We start from the raw sequence: 15,274 nt of genomic DNA on the forward strand, positions 1-15,274 counted from the left end.
CCTCCTCTGGGCCCTGGGTTATTTGTTTCACCTGAAAGTTCACTGAACACAGCATAGTTTATTTTCGTCATATCCAACAAACTACCTTAAAGGCATCCCAGTGGAATCGAGAGTTAACTGAATGAAATTACACATTGTCAAACACCATAGCATCCAGACAGTTTTGGAGACTCCTCTAGGGCTGCTTTGGATAAGTCCATCACACTTGGACAATGGGGTCCACTTCTGCTCCCCAGGCCCTGGAAGTTATCTCAGGATGACCTTGGCAGTCATAGGGCTTTTTGTCCGTCATTAGGTGTAGTCTGGAGCAGTCTCCGCTTTACCCCTAGCTTTGCAGAGTGTCTAAGGATTCTCCCAGCTCAGTAGTTACCTTCGAAAACAAAGTAGCCACCAAATGGGCTGTAGGTCTAGCATGATGTAATAACTTAGTGCATTCATTCCAACCCTAAAGTGATCTTTACATCTAAACTGCCCGGATGAGGGAGGTGAGGTTTGGGAGTTACTGCTAAGGGACCAAGTCAGGACATAGAGCCACTCGACTCGTCCCCTCACAGTAGCATGTCCCTAACCACAAGCCCAGCAGCTAAGTGGAGGACACTTGTTTTTATCTCAAGGATGAGTAAACAATGACACTGGTCAAGGGATAATTCTTGCTAAAGGTAAGGGATTTGTGGACAAAATGTCAGCTGTCAATAGGAGGTGACAGAGGGTGTCAGTAGGGGTGACATGTAGATCAGATTCCTTGTGTTTCCAGCCACCCCTCTCAATGTCATCCTGACAACCTGTTAATCTGTCACAGAAAACACCTCCTCTACAGATTGTCACCTCTGCCTAAACTAGGATCACCACAGGTAAAATTCTACTCACCAGCAGGCAAGTGTCTGGTCGGAGGCAAACAGGTGGATGTACCTAAACCAACACCCCTACCTCATCGAACGGGGAAATCCATTTTCATTTGTCTTTACAATATGGTCTGAAGTTTCCTGCAGTGTTTTCTTAAAGTACAGGAATTTGTCACCAGAGATGCACAGTTCGACAAGGATAGATTTTATTTTTTCATAAAAGTTTTAACAAAAATATATTATTCCTTAACTTAAAAGGTTTCAGAAAGTAATCTTCAGGTTGTTATAATTCATTACACATTTTACAAATAGCAGAGGAAAGCAGCCAAAGGATGACAGAGTGTGAAGCAACAGAGCCCTTACTTCAGAAGCTTAACTCTGTCCTTCAGCACCTTAAAGGTGGGGTTCCTACTGATCTTCTTGTTGAAGATGGCCAGGAGCTCCTCCTCCGACGTGTGGTGGTCGCTCATCACTGCGTGGTACTGAGCTATAACCTTTATAAAAAGAAACAGATGTCAGGAGGGGAGCCCGTGTTGTAGAAATGCTCTGCAAATCTACCTGTCAAGGGGATGAAGTACATGGAAAAAGACCCAGATGTGGACCCACATTACAAAATAAAAAACATTCAGATGTTGGTCACACAAGTGAGCTCTGCCTCGAGTGTACACAACTACATGTCCCGAAGAGCCAAGCATCAAAAAGAAAAAGGCTGGCAAGATGGCTCAGTTAAAGGCTTTGCAAACCTCAAGACTCATGTTCATTTCCTAGGGCCCACACAGTGGAAGGAAAGAACAGATTCATATAAGCTGTTCACTGACCTCCATGTGTGCGTAGAGAAATGTGTGTCCATGTGCTTACACACAAACAAAAGTAAAGAAATGAAATACACCTTTTCTGGAAAAATCAGCAGCAGCCATTTATATCAGCAAAGGAGAACAAAGTGCTGTAGGCAAGAGTCTTTAGTCGGGTCCAGGGTGGAAAAACCACCCTGGCTTGGCAACAGGATGGGCTTGTTCCAGTTGCACACCCCTAAGGGGCTATGTGAACAGCTCTGGAAATATGTCCGTCTCTCTCAGTGTTACAGGGTAAACAACACACACTTAAAAATAACCCCTCCAAGCTGTTCCACGCCTGATTTTGTTTCAGGATGTACCTTTTTCTTTAACTTCTTGACTGATATCTCATTGTCTGGGGCCTGTTTCAGAACAGCTTTAATGGTCCCCTTCCAGTTGAATTTACCTGCAATACAAAGAATGATGAATAAGGCCATTTGCTTTGTCTTGTCATCCCAAAGGCAAAGAGAAACGGCTGCATAGTTCTTTTGCTTCCTAGGAAATGACACCACTTTCCCATGAACAAGGTCCTAAGTAACAGGGGTGTCAGGCACTAATGTCCTTCACTGTGTTCAAAGAGGAGAGAAGGGCTTCATAAACATCATGGTTGGGGAACAGCCATACGCTGAGCTGGGCACCCAGAGATCACGGGGCATAGAAGATGCACCCCAGCAGCTAAGCCCAACTCTCCAACCAAATGCCAGGCTCCGCAAACCCAGGACAATGTGGAAGGTGGTGAGAGAAAGGGTCGTAGGACTTGCCCTGGGACAGGCTCCAGTGTTTCATAGTTTAGATCTGGAGCTGAGAAAGCCAGGGACCTGGAAGGCCAACAGGTACAAGCCAGCCCAGCCCACACCTGCAGACTCGGGAAAAGAGCAGAGGGGATGTCTAGCCAGTCACACGGACAGCACAACCAGTAACTCCAGGCTAGTGCCACAGCCTGCGTTTAACCATTGACCACTGCTGGCCAAGGTCGAGTTAGTCCAAAGGAATAAGAAATCTAAACTTTCGGAAAAGACATTCTATTCTCTCTTTGCCCTATCTACTGCAAGAATGAACATTCTTAGCAATCAGACGATCAACATTCCAGAAAATGTCGACATCACTTTGAAGGGGCACACAGTCATTGTGAAGGGCCCCAGGGGAACTCTGCGAAGGGACTTCAATCACATCAATGTAGAGCTGAGTCTTCTTGGAAAGAAAAAGAGGATCCGTGTTGACAAATGGTGGGGTAACAGAAAGGAGCTGGCCACTGTCAGAACCATCTACGGTCATGTTCAGAACATGGTCAAGGGTGCTGCACTGGGCTTCCGTTACAAGATGAGGTCTGTGTGTGCTCACTTCCCTATCAACGTCGTTATTCAGGAGAATGGGTCTTGGCTGAAATCAGAAATTTCTTGGGTGAAAAATAAATCTGCAGGGTTGGAATGAGGACAGGTGATGCTTGTTCTGCCTCTCAAGCCCAGAAGAATAAATTAATCCTTGAAGAACATGATATTGAACTTGTTTCAAATTCAGCGGCTCTGATTCGGCAAGCCACAACGGTTAAAAACAAGGATATCAGAAAGTTTTTGGATGGCATCTATGTGTCTGAGAAGGGAACCATGCAGCAGGCTGACGAATGAGACCTCAGTTTCCTAACTCCAGAAACAAGACCCTGATCACAAGTACAATTTGGGGACAATAAAAAGATTTAGCTATTGAAAAAAAATGGAAACTTTCTTCAATGCTGGTGGGGAATGAAGCTGCCCAGCTGCGGTGACAGCAGGGTCCTCAAGGGGAACCCGTCCTGGCAGTGACAAGGAGCAGGAACTTGGGACTTCTTTCCCATCTAGCTGGCAGCAGGAACACCCACTACCTTAAGGTCTGGAGAGAAAGCCAGGTTGTGAGGCACAGGCCTGCAATCCCAACTACTTGTAGGCTAGGTAGGAGGATCACAAATTCAAGGCTAATCTGGTATATAAAATAAGGTCAAGGCCAGCTCAGACAACCTTAGTGATGTTTCTGTTCCAAAATAATAAAAAAGGTTATAGATGGATCTTAAAAACAGACTGTTTAGCATAGGCAAGACCCAGTTTAAGCCTCAGTGGGGTGCCGGGGGTGCAGGGTCAGCTTGGTCTACAGAGCCCAGGACACCCAGGGACACAGAGAAACCCTGTTTTGAAAACAAAACAAAAATATATTTATAACACACAAATAAACAAATAAGTTTTAAATCACAATAGTGAGGGAAAAAAATCCCAAATCCAACCAGGAAAGGGACAAAAGGCCAAGAAAAGAGACAATTTTAATATGCCTTTGGTCTACAAAGTTGGAGAGAGGCTTCAAGAGATCTGACTGAGCTTGGGCAGTCACTGAGCCTTCACCTATGGCTTAAACTCCCATCTTGGCTTATTTCTGCTAGCAGAATGAGGGTGGGAGTCCATAGTGTGTGGACTGCCACTTTACAACAGAACTTCTAGCATCATGATTCAGGAACTCTGTGTGAGAGGTGATATGTAAGAGAAGCCCCGAGGTCTTGGATTCTGATTGTGTATGTGTATATGTATGTGTGTGTGTGTGTGTGTGTGTGTGTGTGTGTGTGTGTGTGTGTGTGTGTGTATGGAAGGCTTAAGGGATTAGGAGGTGGCTATGGAGCTTTGTGTAAGGAGATACTAAGAACAGACCCAGAGACAGAAAGGACATAGACAACTGCCTGGGTCTCAGGGCATCTCTACAGGATGAGAAGCGGACAAGTCAGATGGGGAAGGTGGAAAGGGAAGAAACTGGGGAAACCACTGAACTCACAATTCCATGGGCAATATATTGCTATTGTCTGGATTTGGAGTGCCCCTAAAGGCTGAGACCCAGCTTGGTGCCACTGAGAAGCACAGAAACCTTGTCAAGGCAGAACACTAGCAGATGGTACCTTTAAGAGGCTGTGAGACCTGAGCCTCTTCTCTTTTCCTTCCTGGCCTTTTGAATAGCAGGACCCAATCACAGACCCCCATGAAACCAACAGGGTCTAGTGACCATGAGCCAAAATTAAACAATTTTATAGTTTGATCATCTCAGATATCTGTCACAGTAGTGAAATGCTAGCCAGCATCTCTATGTATTTTCAACTAAGAGCCTCCCCCTTCCTTAAGAGGACTGAGGCACTGTGGCAACCAACATACAGGCCTGGAATAGTGATTGACTTCAAAATTCTTAGCTGGGCCTCTCTGATGAGCATGGGCATGACACTGCAAGGAAGTGGCTGGCCCACATCTGGCAAGGAGCATCCCTTCCCTACCCACTTGAGTAAACACAGGCAGTGGTACCTTTCGATGGAGCCTCATGGTCCTCGGGGTCTCCCTCTTCAGACGGCCCTGGCAACTTCATCTTTTTTTTCTTGTTATCAGACTCAACTGTCACAGAAGCAAAGAGGATTACATGCTAGCACTCACAAAAGCCCAGCTTGGCATCAGCACCAGCTCCCTCCTGCACCTCACTCTGCAGGTTGTGGTATCATGTTTCCTAACAGAAGGCTGAGAAGTGAGGCCAGCTGGACACCTCACCCCCAGCCCCCAGAGCTGCTGCTCTTACTTGGTCCATAATGTGAGTCCTAACACGTGTCCCATACCTGGAGCTCAGGCTGGCACATACCTTCTGAGTGCTTTTGCCGCTTCCGTTTTCCTGCTGCTATCTTGGTCTGACCCTCATCAGCAACCTCCTCGTGGCCCCCATTTCTGTCTGTTCCCTCTTCGGAAGCCTGTCCACCCCGGGCTTTCTTCTTCTCTGGTGGGCCGTTGGCCTCAGCAGCATCCTCCCCACCAGCCTCATGTTCAGCTTCCTGGCCCTTTTTGCGCTTCTTTGGCTTCTGGCCCCTCAGGTTTTCCTGGTGGTTTTCTAACTTCAGCTCTTTCTTCTCTTTCTTCCTGTTCTTCTGTCGTTCCTCCTTCCTTTCTCTTTTATTCTTCTTTGCCTCTGTTTGCTCCTCTGTGGTACCATTTGTTTTTGCAGACGGAACTTTAGTGGGAATTTCAGCATGTGGCTTGGCCACGTTGCTGGGTGGCTGCTGATCTTGCTCCTTATGAAGTAAAAACCGAAATTATCTAAGTACCTAGTCTGGCCAAGCCTATTGTCCACACTATACTGTTTATAACTAATATCCAGCAGCTAAAATTTAGCAAAACAAATACAAAATGAACAACAAACACCCCCTCCTCCCCCACTCCAAGCTCATATCCCATTCTGGAATCTGTTTTCATTGTACAAAAGGGTAAAGTGAAGCCACTCTGATCTGGCTCACTGTCACCCTTTATCTGGATGAGAGGAAAGCAGTTATGTATGGGCTAAGCCAGGGAGCTGTGTGTCTGCAGAGCTGGGCTCAAGGTCCAGGGCTAGAAGGAACTTGGGGCTACTGCTTCAGCTGTAGAACTGCACGTGTAACTACTGTGTGTGGCTGAGTCCCCTGCCAAGGCAGAGCATATGTAACCTCCATACAGCTGACACATGGCTAACGAATCAGTCACAAAGAGAACAAGGCAGGGGCTGAGGTCTCTGCAGCCCCTTAAAGGGGTCCTCAGTGTCCTAACTTCATCCGGCCAGTGCCCACTTGCTAAAAGCTCCACACTTCCCTTCCCAACAGTGCTGGAGGCTAATGATGATCCCTCAACACGTGGGTCTTTGGAGATGTTCAGTGCCCACAGCAGCACATGAGCACTGAATGCCAGAGCCTTCAACTTCCCTTCAACTAAGCTTAGACCCAGGCTCCGACTGGTGTCCAGGCAGCTCATGGCTGCAGGAGGAAGGCACATAGCAGCTCTTAGAGACTTGGCTCTTCCCACTTCCCTTCCACCCCGTCCCCGTTTGTGAGCAATACCTCAACAGACCATTCCCCAGAGGAACACCCCAGCCCTGTCCTCTCTGCCCACTGCGTTCCGCTCTTAGACTTGGCCTTGTGCAACCCCTCCCCCACTATTGTCTGTTTCTACCACTCAGCTGCACCAGGGCAGACACATCACCTGATGACGGCTGCACCTATGGCCCCTGCTAACTCTGACAGAAATAAAACACCCTACCCCCGCCACACCTGCACTTACAGGATATGCCCAAGCCGAGGCTAAACTGAGCCCAAGGTGCCCTTGCTCTGTAGATGGTCCCTGGGCATAGGTACAGGGCCTGCTACTATCCACTTTTTATTTATGTCTTACTCAGTGCAGCTAGGTTTTAGATGTCAGAGCACAGCAGAAGAGACTGATTATTTTCCTCTATTTTTTAGTAAGTTCATAAATTCAAAAGAACTAGAAAGAAAAAAAATTATCAAAATCCTGCAGTTGAACTAAGCAATTTCAAATCTTTGAAAATAGAAATAACCCCTCAAAATTATAATTTATATGTGTGTGTGTGTGTGTGTGTGTGTGTAAATTATAATTTCTATGTGTGTGTGTGTGTCAATTGAATGATAAACAAATGACCTGGAAGCCAAAGGTCAACATCAGGTAAGGCTTTTTAGTCACTTTCCACCTTATTTTCTGAGACACAGAACCTACAGCTTTTTATTTAGGCTATACCAGTTGGCTAACAAGTCCTCGGGACCCTTCTGCCTCTGCTCTCATTGCTGGGGTTACAGACAAGCACTGACATGCCGAGCTTGTGTGAGAACTGGAAACCCAAACTCAGGCCCCCATGCTTACACAACAAGACTACTCAGAGCATCCTCCTTCCCAAACAGGATGTAAGTGAACACTTGTAAATTAATGCCAAGTCCTGTTCCTGTAGTCTACACTGGCTCTCTAATTGCTTTTACCACAGGTTAATGGTTCAAATGTTCTTAGAAGCAGATTCAGACTGACCAACCACAATACTACACCATGTAGGCAGTCTGGGCCCTCTACTCTAGGCTGAAAGACCACTCAGATATGATGCCGTCAGCCAGTTTAAATCTCTTTCATAGCACCAAGACACTCCTCAGATACTTAAGTAAGGAATAAATAAAAAGTGTATAGTAGCCTGGATGCTGTAGATTGGGAAGCTAACGATCAGAGGCTAAATAATATGGCCACAATCAAACACACGCAAAGCACAACAGGGGCCAGAAATAGGTCATTCAGACATCAAGCCCTGGACCACTCCCCTGCACTCAGCGTGACTGCTGTGCCAATCACTTCACAAACACAGGTTCTACTGCCAAGCATGCAGGATGAACGGCTGTCTCCGCACACCAGGTGCTCCAGCTCATCTCTGCCCATCAAGGAGAGAGCACCGAGTTTCTCTGGAAATGTCCTCACATGGCACCCATTTCCTTATTCCCATACTGCAATGGCAAAGTGGAGTGGACTCACACTGCTGGATGCTTCGGAGAAGATGCTCCACACCTGCTCCAGAACAGAGTCGCTGTGCACCTTCAGGCTGTTTCTCATCCAGTTCTGTGGACACAAGAGAAAGAGCCACTGTTCCTCTGCAGGTCACAGATGGGTCACACCATGACTTAGGAAGTCATTTAAATCCATACCTGAAACTTTGCCTTTTTTCTGGGAACGTTGTCAAAAGCACTAATTTGCTGCAAAAGTTCTCGCACCTTGGGGCTGACGTTGGGTTTCTTTATTAACTCGTTAATTTTCTATTTAAGACATAAGAAAATAAGCAAATGACATAATTACATGAAGCCAAACTCAAGTCCTTGGCAAGACCAAAGGGCTCTCACATTTTAAATCAAGATTCTGTATTTATATCAATGCATAATGACAAACATTCTCCCATTCAACACAGCACTAGAGTCCTGGCCAAAGTGGTTTAGCAAGGAAAAGATGTCAAAGCCTCCCTAACAGAAGGAACAAAGTCAGGTCACACAAGTACCTGTAGTATTTGAGGGAATGTGGTCTTGCTACAGGGTACAGCCAGTTAGAATTAACAACTCATTCAGCAGAGCTGCAGAATTCACAACCACCTTTTCTATACATTAACAAAAAAACCAATTCAGATGTGAACATTAGGAGAATTCCATCTGCAATCCAACATAAAGAACCATAACCAAAGCGGTGAAGAACTGTGCACTGAACACAGTTACAAGAATAAAGAGGGCGTTAACCTCATGGACTGAGATGACATTTAGGTTTCAAGGTGAAAGCCCCAGGGAGGTGCAGTGTATGTGTGCTCTAATTCATGAAGCCTGAAGAAGCTCCAAACGACACAATCTTGAAAATTAATAGCTTTTTTAAAAAAATAATTCTGAAACTTACTACAAAGCTACAATAAATCTAAAGGGTGTGGTACTTCCACAAAGACCTCTTGAAAAGAAAAGAAAATGCAGGAAAAAGCTGCTGAGGCCAAAGGGTTTTTTGACAAGGATGTCAATAGCCCATGGAAGAATAACCCCCTTTTCAACAAATGATACCAGAAATAGTGAATTCTCACAGGAAAACTAGATGCTTACTTTATGTTATACAAAACCAAACAAACAAAACTCAAAATAAATCAAAAGATCTACATTCAAAAAGTAACACTGTAAATCCTTGGAGGAGGAACCTTATAATCTGGAAATGACTTTTTATACATGAGATAGATAATATTAAGTAAAAGTCAGCAAGATGGCTCAATGGAGAAGGGTGTTTGTATGGAGGTCAGAGCGCCTGCATCCTAACTGTGACATCTAACATGTTACAGGCATCTTAAAGATATCGGCTTCAGCAGCTTCCCAGGTGACACTCAACCGGGAAGCTACTTCAGGTCCCTCCTGAGGGTCAGGCCAGAGGTGTGCACCTTTAGAGGGAGCCATCGTCCCAAGTTCACACTCACACTGTGCCATTCAGTAGGGGAACGACCAATCTGACTCTCAGGAGAATGCAGTCTGCGCCAAGGTGACATCTGTCCTCCTGTCTTCCCTTCTTTCAAACCAGAGCTTGCTGCTTTTGTACATATTTTCACTAGAAGCTTCCTTAAATTTGGGGAAATGTTTATTTTGTTCAGCGGTGACAGACCAATAGGAGGGAGACCCTTACCTGAATCCACGCCTGCTGCTTTGCATCACCTTTGTGTGTTTTGGCTTCATAGCCTTTGCCTCCGTACTTCTGACCTTCACTGATGCACTTCACATGGGTTTTGTAGTCGTCACCCCTGCAGAGGGACCCAAGCCTGGTCACTAGGCTGATGGAATGCTAGTGGCTCTCAGACTTCCCACACCCGGCCAACTGCACAAACAGCCTAACTCTTAACCTTTTTTTTCTTATGTATTCCTTTCTTCAGAGCAATGGGCTGACAAAACAAAGCTCCACCGTCCCCTTATCCTGAGGAGTTTAGTTCCTCACACTGGTAACAGTGGAAGTACATGCCAGCTAGAAAGCTCAACGACCACATTTTCTCTAAAAACATTTTTTTTTAAAAAATGGTGATGGGAATGAACCTAGGGCCTCATGTTCACCAGGCAAGAGCTCCGCCACCAAACCTTCTTCCCTTTATTCCCTTCAACTACATATCCCTCAGAAGTGTGTGTGCTCAACTATATGCCCCTCAAAGGTGCGTGCGTGCGTGCGTGCATGCGTGTGTGTGTGTGTGTGTGTGTGTGTGTGTGCTAAGTGCCACAGAGCACACAGGGAGGTCAGAGGACAATTTAGGGAGTCAGCTCTTTCTTCCACCTTGGGTTCTAGGGATGGAACTTAAGTGGTCAAGCTAGTAGGGCAGGTGCTTTAAAACCCACCACACTGCAAGCCCCAAATTCTCTGACCAAAAGGATACAGTTCCCTTTGGTCTTCTCTTGAACAAGTCCTTAAAATTAAAGGCAGCCCCGGAAGAATCAAACCAAGCTTCATCAACAGACCATAAGGTTTTCCCACGGAGAGGTAACTAACCAAATGATAGACAGAGATAGTTTGAATTGGTTCAACAGGTTACAAGCTAGTCAGGGGATGAGCCAAAGCTTATGGCCTAGGCATTTCTAACAAATTATTAGTCTTGGAGTCACAAATCTAGGAGCTGGGGCTTGGAAAGGAAAAGAAGATTTGAATTAGTTTAACTGTTTCCTTCTTAGTGTCTGCTTTCCCTTTGCTCCAGTATCTCCCCAAGCTTTGTGGGGTCTGGACTGCTATACCTGGATCTTCAGGGATTATCAGAACTTACCAGAAGTCTTTCCCACAGTCAATGCAAGAAAGACATTCACAGTTTCTGCAGACAGACACGTGCTTCTCCACCTGTATTTTCTTCACGGATTCACCACATGCATTGCATGTAAAAAATACCATTTTTGGTTAAATGATTAAATGTTTTCTGATATAGGTTTGAACTCTTGCCCTAAAAAACAAGAAAAAGATTATAAGCTGAAACTCCTCCCAATAAGCGAATTCCACAATAAAAGAGCAAGCTCAAAGCTTATCAGTAACCTCTGAGAGGTAGCATACGATACCAATGGCAGAAAAACCAGCAGAATTCTCAGCACAAGACAGGAATATGCTCTGGGGCTAATGAACTACGTTCTCACAGCAAGCTTACTTGGGAAGGATGCCATGGCTCAACATTTCTATGACGACACAGATACACAGAGGGAAGGAACTTGCCCAGTAGAGTGTAGAAAAGGATTTAAACCTCGAGGGCTGGCAGCAGAGATAAAGCTCTCCCCAGTGCCCCAAGCACTCTTTCTTTCCCCTGTTAAAATGTACGGAATCAAAGCAGCAACCAGTCCCACAACAAAGGTGTGAGTTAAAGATTGTCCCTGTGGGTACAACAGCAATGAACCAAGGGATGAGCAGCAGAGCTTAGCAAGGAAAAGCTAAAGAACAATTTCAATTTAGACTAAAAATGATTCTAACATGCACAATGGAGTCACTTGTGTTAGGATGAAGACATCCCCTTGGCCTCAGTGGACAAGGACCAACATATATGTTTCATTAGGGAGGAAGAAAAGAAACCTATCACAGGAGCTCCCAAACCCAGGGATGCCAGTCTCCCTGGGCGCACACACCTCTGCCTGCTGCATGCATGCTACCATACTCTGCCACAGATTCCTAGTGTTCCACATGCCATGGAGACTTCCCATGCTTACATAGCCTTTTAGTCACCAGACTCTAAGAGAGCAGCCCTGTTCTTATAAAATGGCTTCATTCTTCCAAGGTGACAGCCACTTAGCCCAGAACTCTTTTCCTCAGTATGAAATGAAGGCTGAAGATTAAGCAAACACATAGGACTTGCTTCTCTACTTCGTGTAAGAACTTAGCACCAATAGGCTGTGCTTTGTTTACAATTAATTCAAGCATAAACCATCATTCCCTCCAGTGAGGTCATGCCAAACCAAAGCAAGATCGGGATGGTTTTCTTCCACTGAGTCCTGAATGGAAATGTCCATCCTTGTGTACAAAGGCCTCCTGACTTTTAGGGCATTGTTAGACTCTGGCTCACCTTAGCTACAAACCACAGGTCCTTGACACCAGTGCTCTGTGCCCTCCTCCTCAGCTTGTGAGCAATGTTGATTAGCAATGGCAGGAATGTAGGCAACTACAGCCTGGCACCAAAGGCAGACTGGGCTACATAGGACTATTCTAGGCCATACAAGCCTTGTTGTCTAGTCTGCTTTTTTAAAGACATGTGTCATACTCCAGGGAGCTGGTACCAAGCTCCATGTTTCCCACAGCCTGGCTTCTGAGATGCTCACTATTGTTTTGCACAAGGCAGATGGAGGGAAATAAATGTCGGGCAGCAAGGGCAGTTCTGTTGCACAAGTGAGAACAAGAGCCCACTGCCACCCAGTCTGACATCCTTAAACATTTATGCAAAAACAAGAGAAAAGACAACTGCAGACCAAGAAACGGACTGCCATCACAGCACAGGGAACAGCTAGGATTAGCTAAAGGAGACACTGAAAACCCAGGAAGCGCTCCTGCAATGAGGACTACAGAAAACACCCTGCTACCTTAAGACAGCTTAGAGCTTTCCACCCCTGCCACTGAGAACTGCTGTTTCAGGTCAAGCTCCAGGAGAGGACAGACTTGGGTAAAGCTTGGGATCCATGGGTCTGCTGTTGGGAAAGATCAGAATTAAAGCCCAAGAAGGACACTGGAAACAGGATCCAGAAAGTGACAGAAGTGACATGGCAAACAACATCCTGGCAGCATCTGTGAAAAACAGGTCCCATGGTCACGGTACAGTGTGAACACCAGTTCAACTGCTTTTCCACCTGTTTACTGGACATGAAATGGGAATCAGTGTGTCCACCTGTGTGGCTAATGAGATAAGATTTGTAAGGAGATTATTCAGATAGAGGGAGGGAGCCCAGGGTCACCTTGGCTGTCCAACCTGGAGAAAATACCTTTCATTTATGAGAAGTATGCAGTACACACTACAGAGACAGTAAGGCTCAGAGCCAGAAAGCCAGCTCAACTGAGCACTTGGCAGGGTCCAAGTCTTAGTCCAGGCTTAATAGCATCAGAAGTGTGAAGGCCACAAACTATGAAACAGAATCCTGGGCTAAGTGAAGACAGCAATGTCCCGTTAGGTTCCTATTACTATGATAAACACTAAAACCAAGAGTAACTTGGGGAGGACAGATGTCAAATTCAGGAGTCCACCAAGTTCTCTTTTCTAAAGACTTATTTTACTATGTTTATAAGGGTTTTTTGCCTCTATGTATGTGCCTAGTACTACTCATGGAGGTCACAAGGCAGCGTTAGATCTTGTGATGACTATTCCTGGCTGTAAACTTGACTACATCTGGAATGAACTACAATTCAGAAACGGAGGGCACACCTATGATCCAGAGCTTGAGGCTGGAAGACACAGGCTTCTGAACTGGATCACGACACGATGATCTTGAGGCATGGTGGCCATAAAGAGCTCAGGCCCAAGCAAGGTAGTGCATGCCTTTAAACCCAGGAGACTGAGGCAAGCAGATCTCTTAGTTCAAGTCCAGACTGGGACAGAGCAAGCTCCAAATCCACACCTTTAGTACACAGCTTTAGTCTGGGCCACACCTTCTGCTGAAGGCCTGAATAAGGACACTGGAAAAAGGGAGACTCCTTTTTTGGCCTGTTTGCACTTACTTGCCAGCACATCTGCTAGAACATAATTCCTCAGGATTCCAGCTTATACAGAAGACCAGCTGAAACACCTAAGCTTGTGGGACTGAAAAACTAGATTCTTTGAGTTCCCATTCATTGCTACCATTGTTGGGTTAGTTAGACTAAGTTATTACAATAAATTCCCTTAATCTATAGATAGCTCATAAGTTCTGTGACTCTAGAAAACCCTGGCTAATGCGGATCTCTTACATTTTGGGTGCTGGGAATTAAACTCAGTTCCCCTGGAAGAGCAGCAAATACTCTTAATCACTGAGCCATGTCTCCAGCCTGCCACCTTGTCTCCCCTCACTGGGAGTTGGAAGGCTTGCTGATTAGACTAGGCGAGCTGGCTAGTGAGCCACAGGGATCTGTCACTACACCATGTTTTTTAACCTGGGTTCTGGGCATGAAAATTCAGGTCCTCATGCTTGTCTGTCAAGCACTTTAAAGACTGAACTATCACTTTTTCAACTCATGCACACACACATGCCAACTATATTTACCCTACAAAAAGAACATCTTAAAGGCAGACTGGCAACTGTTCCTCTTAAACTTCAATTTCTCCCCATCTTTGAAATAGGGAGACGGCCCACTATAACTAGACACAAGCCCCTTCCAGAATTCCTAGAAATCACGGTGCACTGAAAGAGAGAAGACAAGCATTTATGTCCACCCTCTTGGGACCTGGGGAAAGACCATGAGTGGGACACATTTTTCCACTGAAGCTCAAAGAATCCAAGCCATGCTCCTACCTTGGGGGAGGCTGTTCAAGTCTCCTCACCACAACCACATCTGAATAACTTGCAGGTGTTAGATACCATGGTAGACACTAGACATTTGACATAATCTGAGCAAGCTCCATGTCCCTAGACCTCAATGGCCAGAATCTAGGCTTGCAGGCACACAGACGCCTCTCATCTCTCTGACTTTTATCTCCTAGGAGGTGGGTGCTGCAGGAAAATACTGACATTTGCAGAGCCACTGCTACACGCCAAGCTCTTTAACCCTGTAAACTCTACCCCCCCCCCCACACAAGTTAGGTCCTCGAGTATCCCTTTTGGACAGGGGTGGAGCTGGGTACCTTTGGGTTAAGTATCTTGTATTTAGATCGATATTTGGGGATTCGCAGTCACTTAGGTCTTTGCTGCTCTGAGTTCCAGGAACCCCCAGGCCCTTTCTCCGGACCTAGTTCTCGAGACTAGGGGAAAAGCCATCTCCCCATCAGCCCAGTATCTCTAAAGCCCTGTGCGGTGAGGACTAACCATGCCATCTGGCTGAGGGCCGTACTAGAAACCGGGATGCAATGTCTCCAGGAGTTCAGAACTCCAGGGTTTTGCCCGCCAGCAAGTCCTCAAGAAAGGCGGCCATGCCGCCATCGCCCTCCCTCCAGGTCCCGGCATCCAAGCAGCTCTCACCTCTCAGCCGACCCCGCCAACGGTCTCAACCGGTCGCCGGGAGCACGTGGAGCCGCAGCCGTCCAACACAGCACCTCCACCGGCTCGCCCAGCTTCCCCGCGCAGAACTCAACCCTGTCTGGCATGCGCCAGTGCGCATGCGCAAAGAGGCCACGCCCCCGACGGAAGTGACGACGCCG

At 46.2% G+C, this 15,274-nt stretch overlaps 1 protein-coding gene and 1 pseudogene across 4 annotated transcripts; one reads left to right on the top strand and one right to left on the bottom strand.

The window, feature by feature from the left end:
* Positions 1-1,116: 1,116 nt before the first annotated feature.
* LYAR (Ly1 antibody reactive) lies at positions 1,117-15,235 on the bottom strand. Of its 3 annotated transcripts, none has more exons than XM_080908246.1 (10): positions 15,096-15,235; positions 12,537-12,641; positions 10,754-10,924; positions 9,640-9,754; positions 8,154-8,261; positions 7,984-8,067; positions 5,303-5,726; positions 4,978-5,064; positions 1,996-2,081; positions 1,117-1,336 (listed from the first exon to the last, which is right to left on the bottom strand). In XM_080908246.1, exons 3-10 carry the CDS (start codon positions 10,873-10,875, stop codon positions 1,202-1,204), a joined length of 1,161 nt encoding a protein of 386 aa, XP_080764372.1. In that variant the 5' UTR covers positions 10,876-10,924; positions 12,537-12,641; positions 15,096-15,235; the 3' UTR covers positions 1,117-1,201. The 3 variants fall into 3 exon arrangements, with proteins under 3 accessions (XP_080764372.1, XP_080764373.1, XP_080764371.1); XM_080908247.1 differs by having other exon boundaries at positions 12,537-12,638; positions 15,096-15,203; XM_080908245.1 differs by lacking the exon at positions 12,537-12,641 and having other exon boundaries at positions 15,096-15,232.
* On the top strand, positions 2,729-3,300 carry LOC308434431 (large ribosomal subunit protein uL6-like; annotated as a pseudogene). Its single transcript has one exon. The product of its transcript is annotated as a large ribosomal subunit protein uL6-like (transcript).
* Positions 15,236-15,274: the final 39 nt, after the last annotated feature.

Source organism: Micromys minutus (assembly GCF_963924665.1).
Source record: "Micromys minutus genome assembly, chromosome: 1".
Classification (NCBI taxonomy): Eukaryota; Metazoa; Chordata; class Mammalia; order Rodentia; family Muridae; genus Micromys; species Micromys minutus.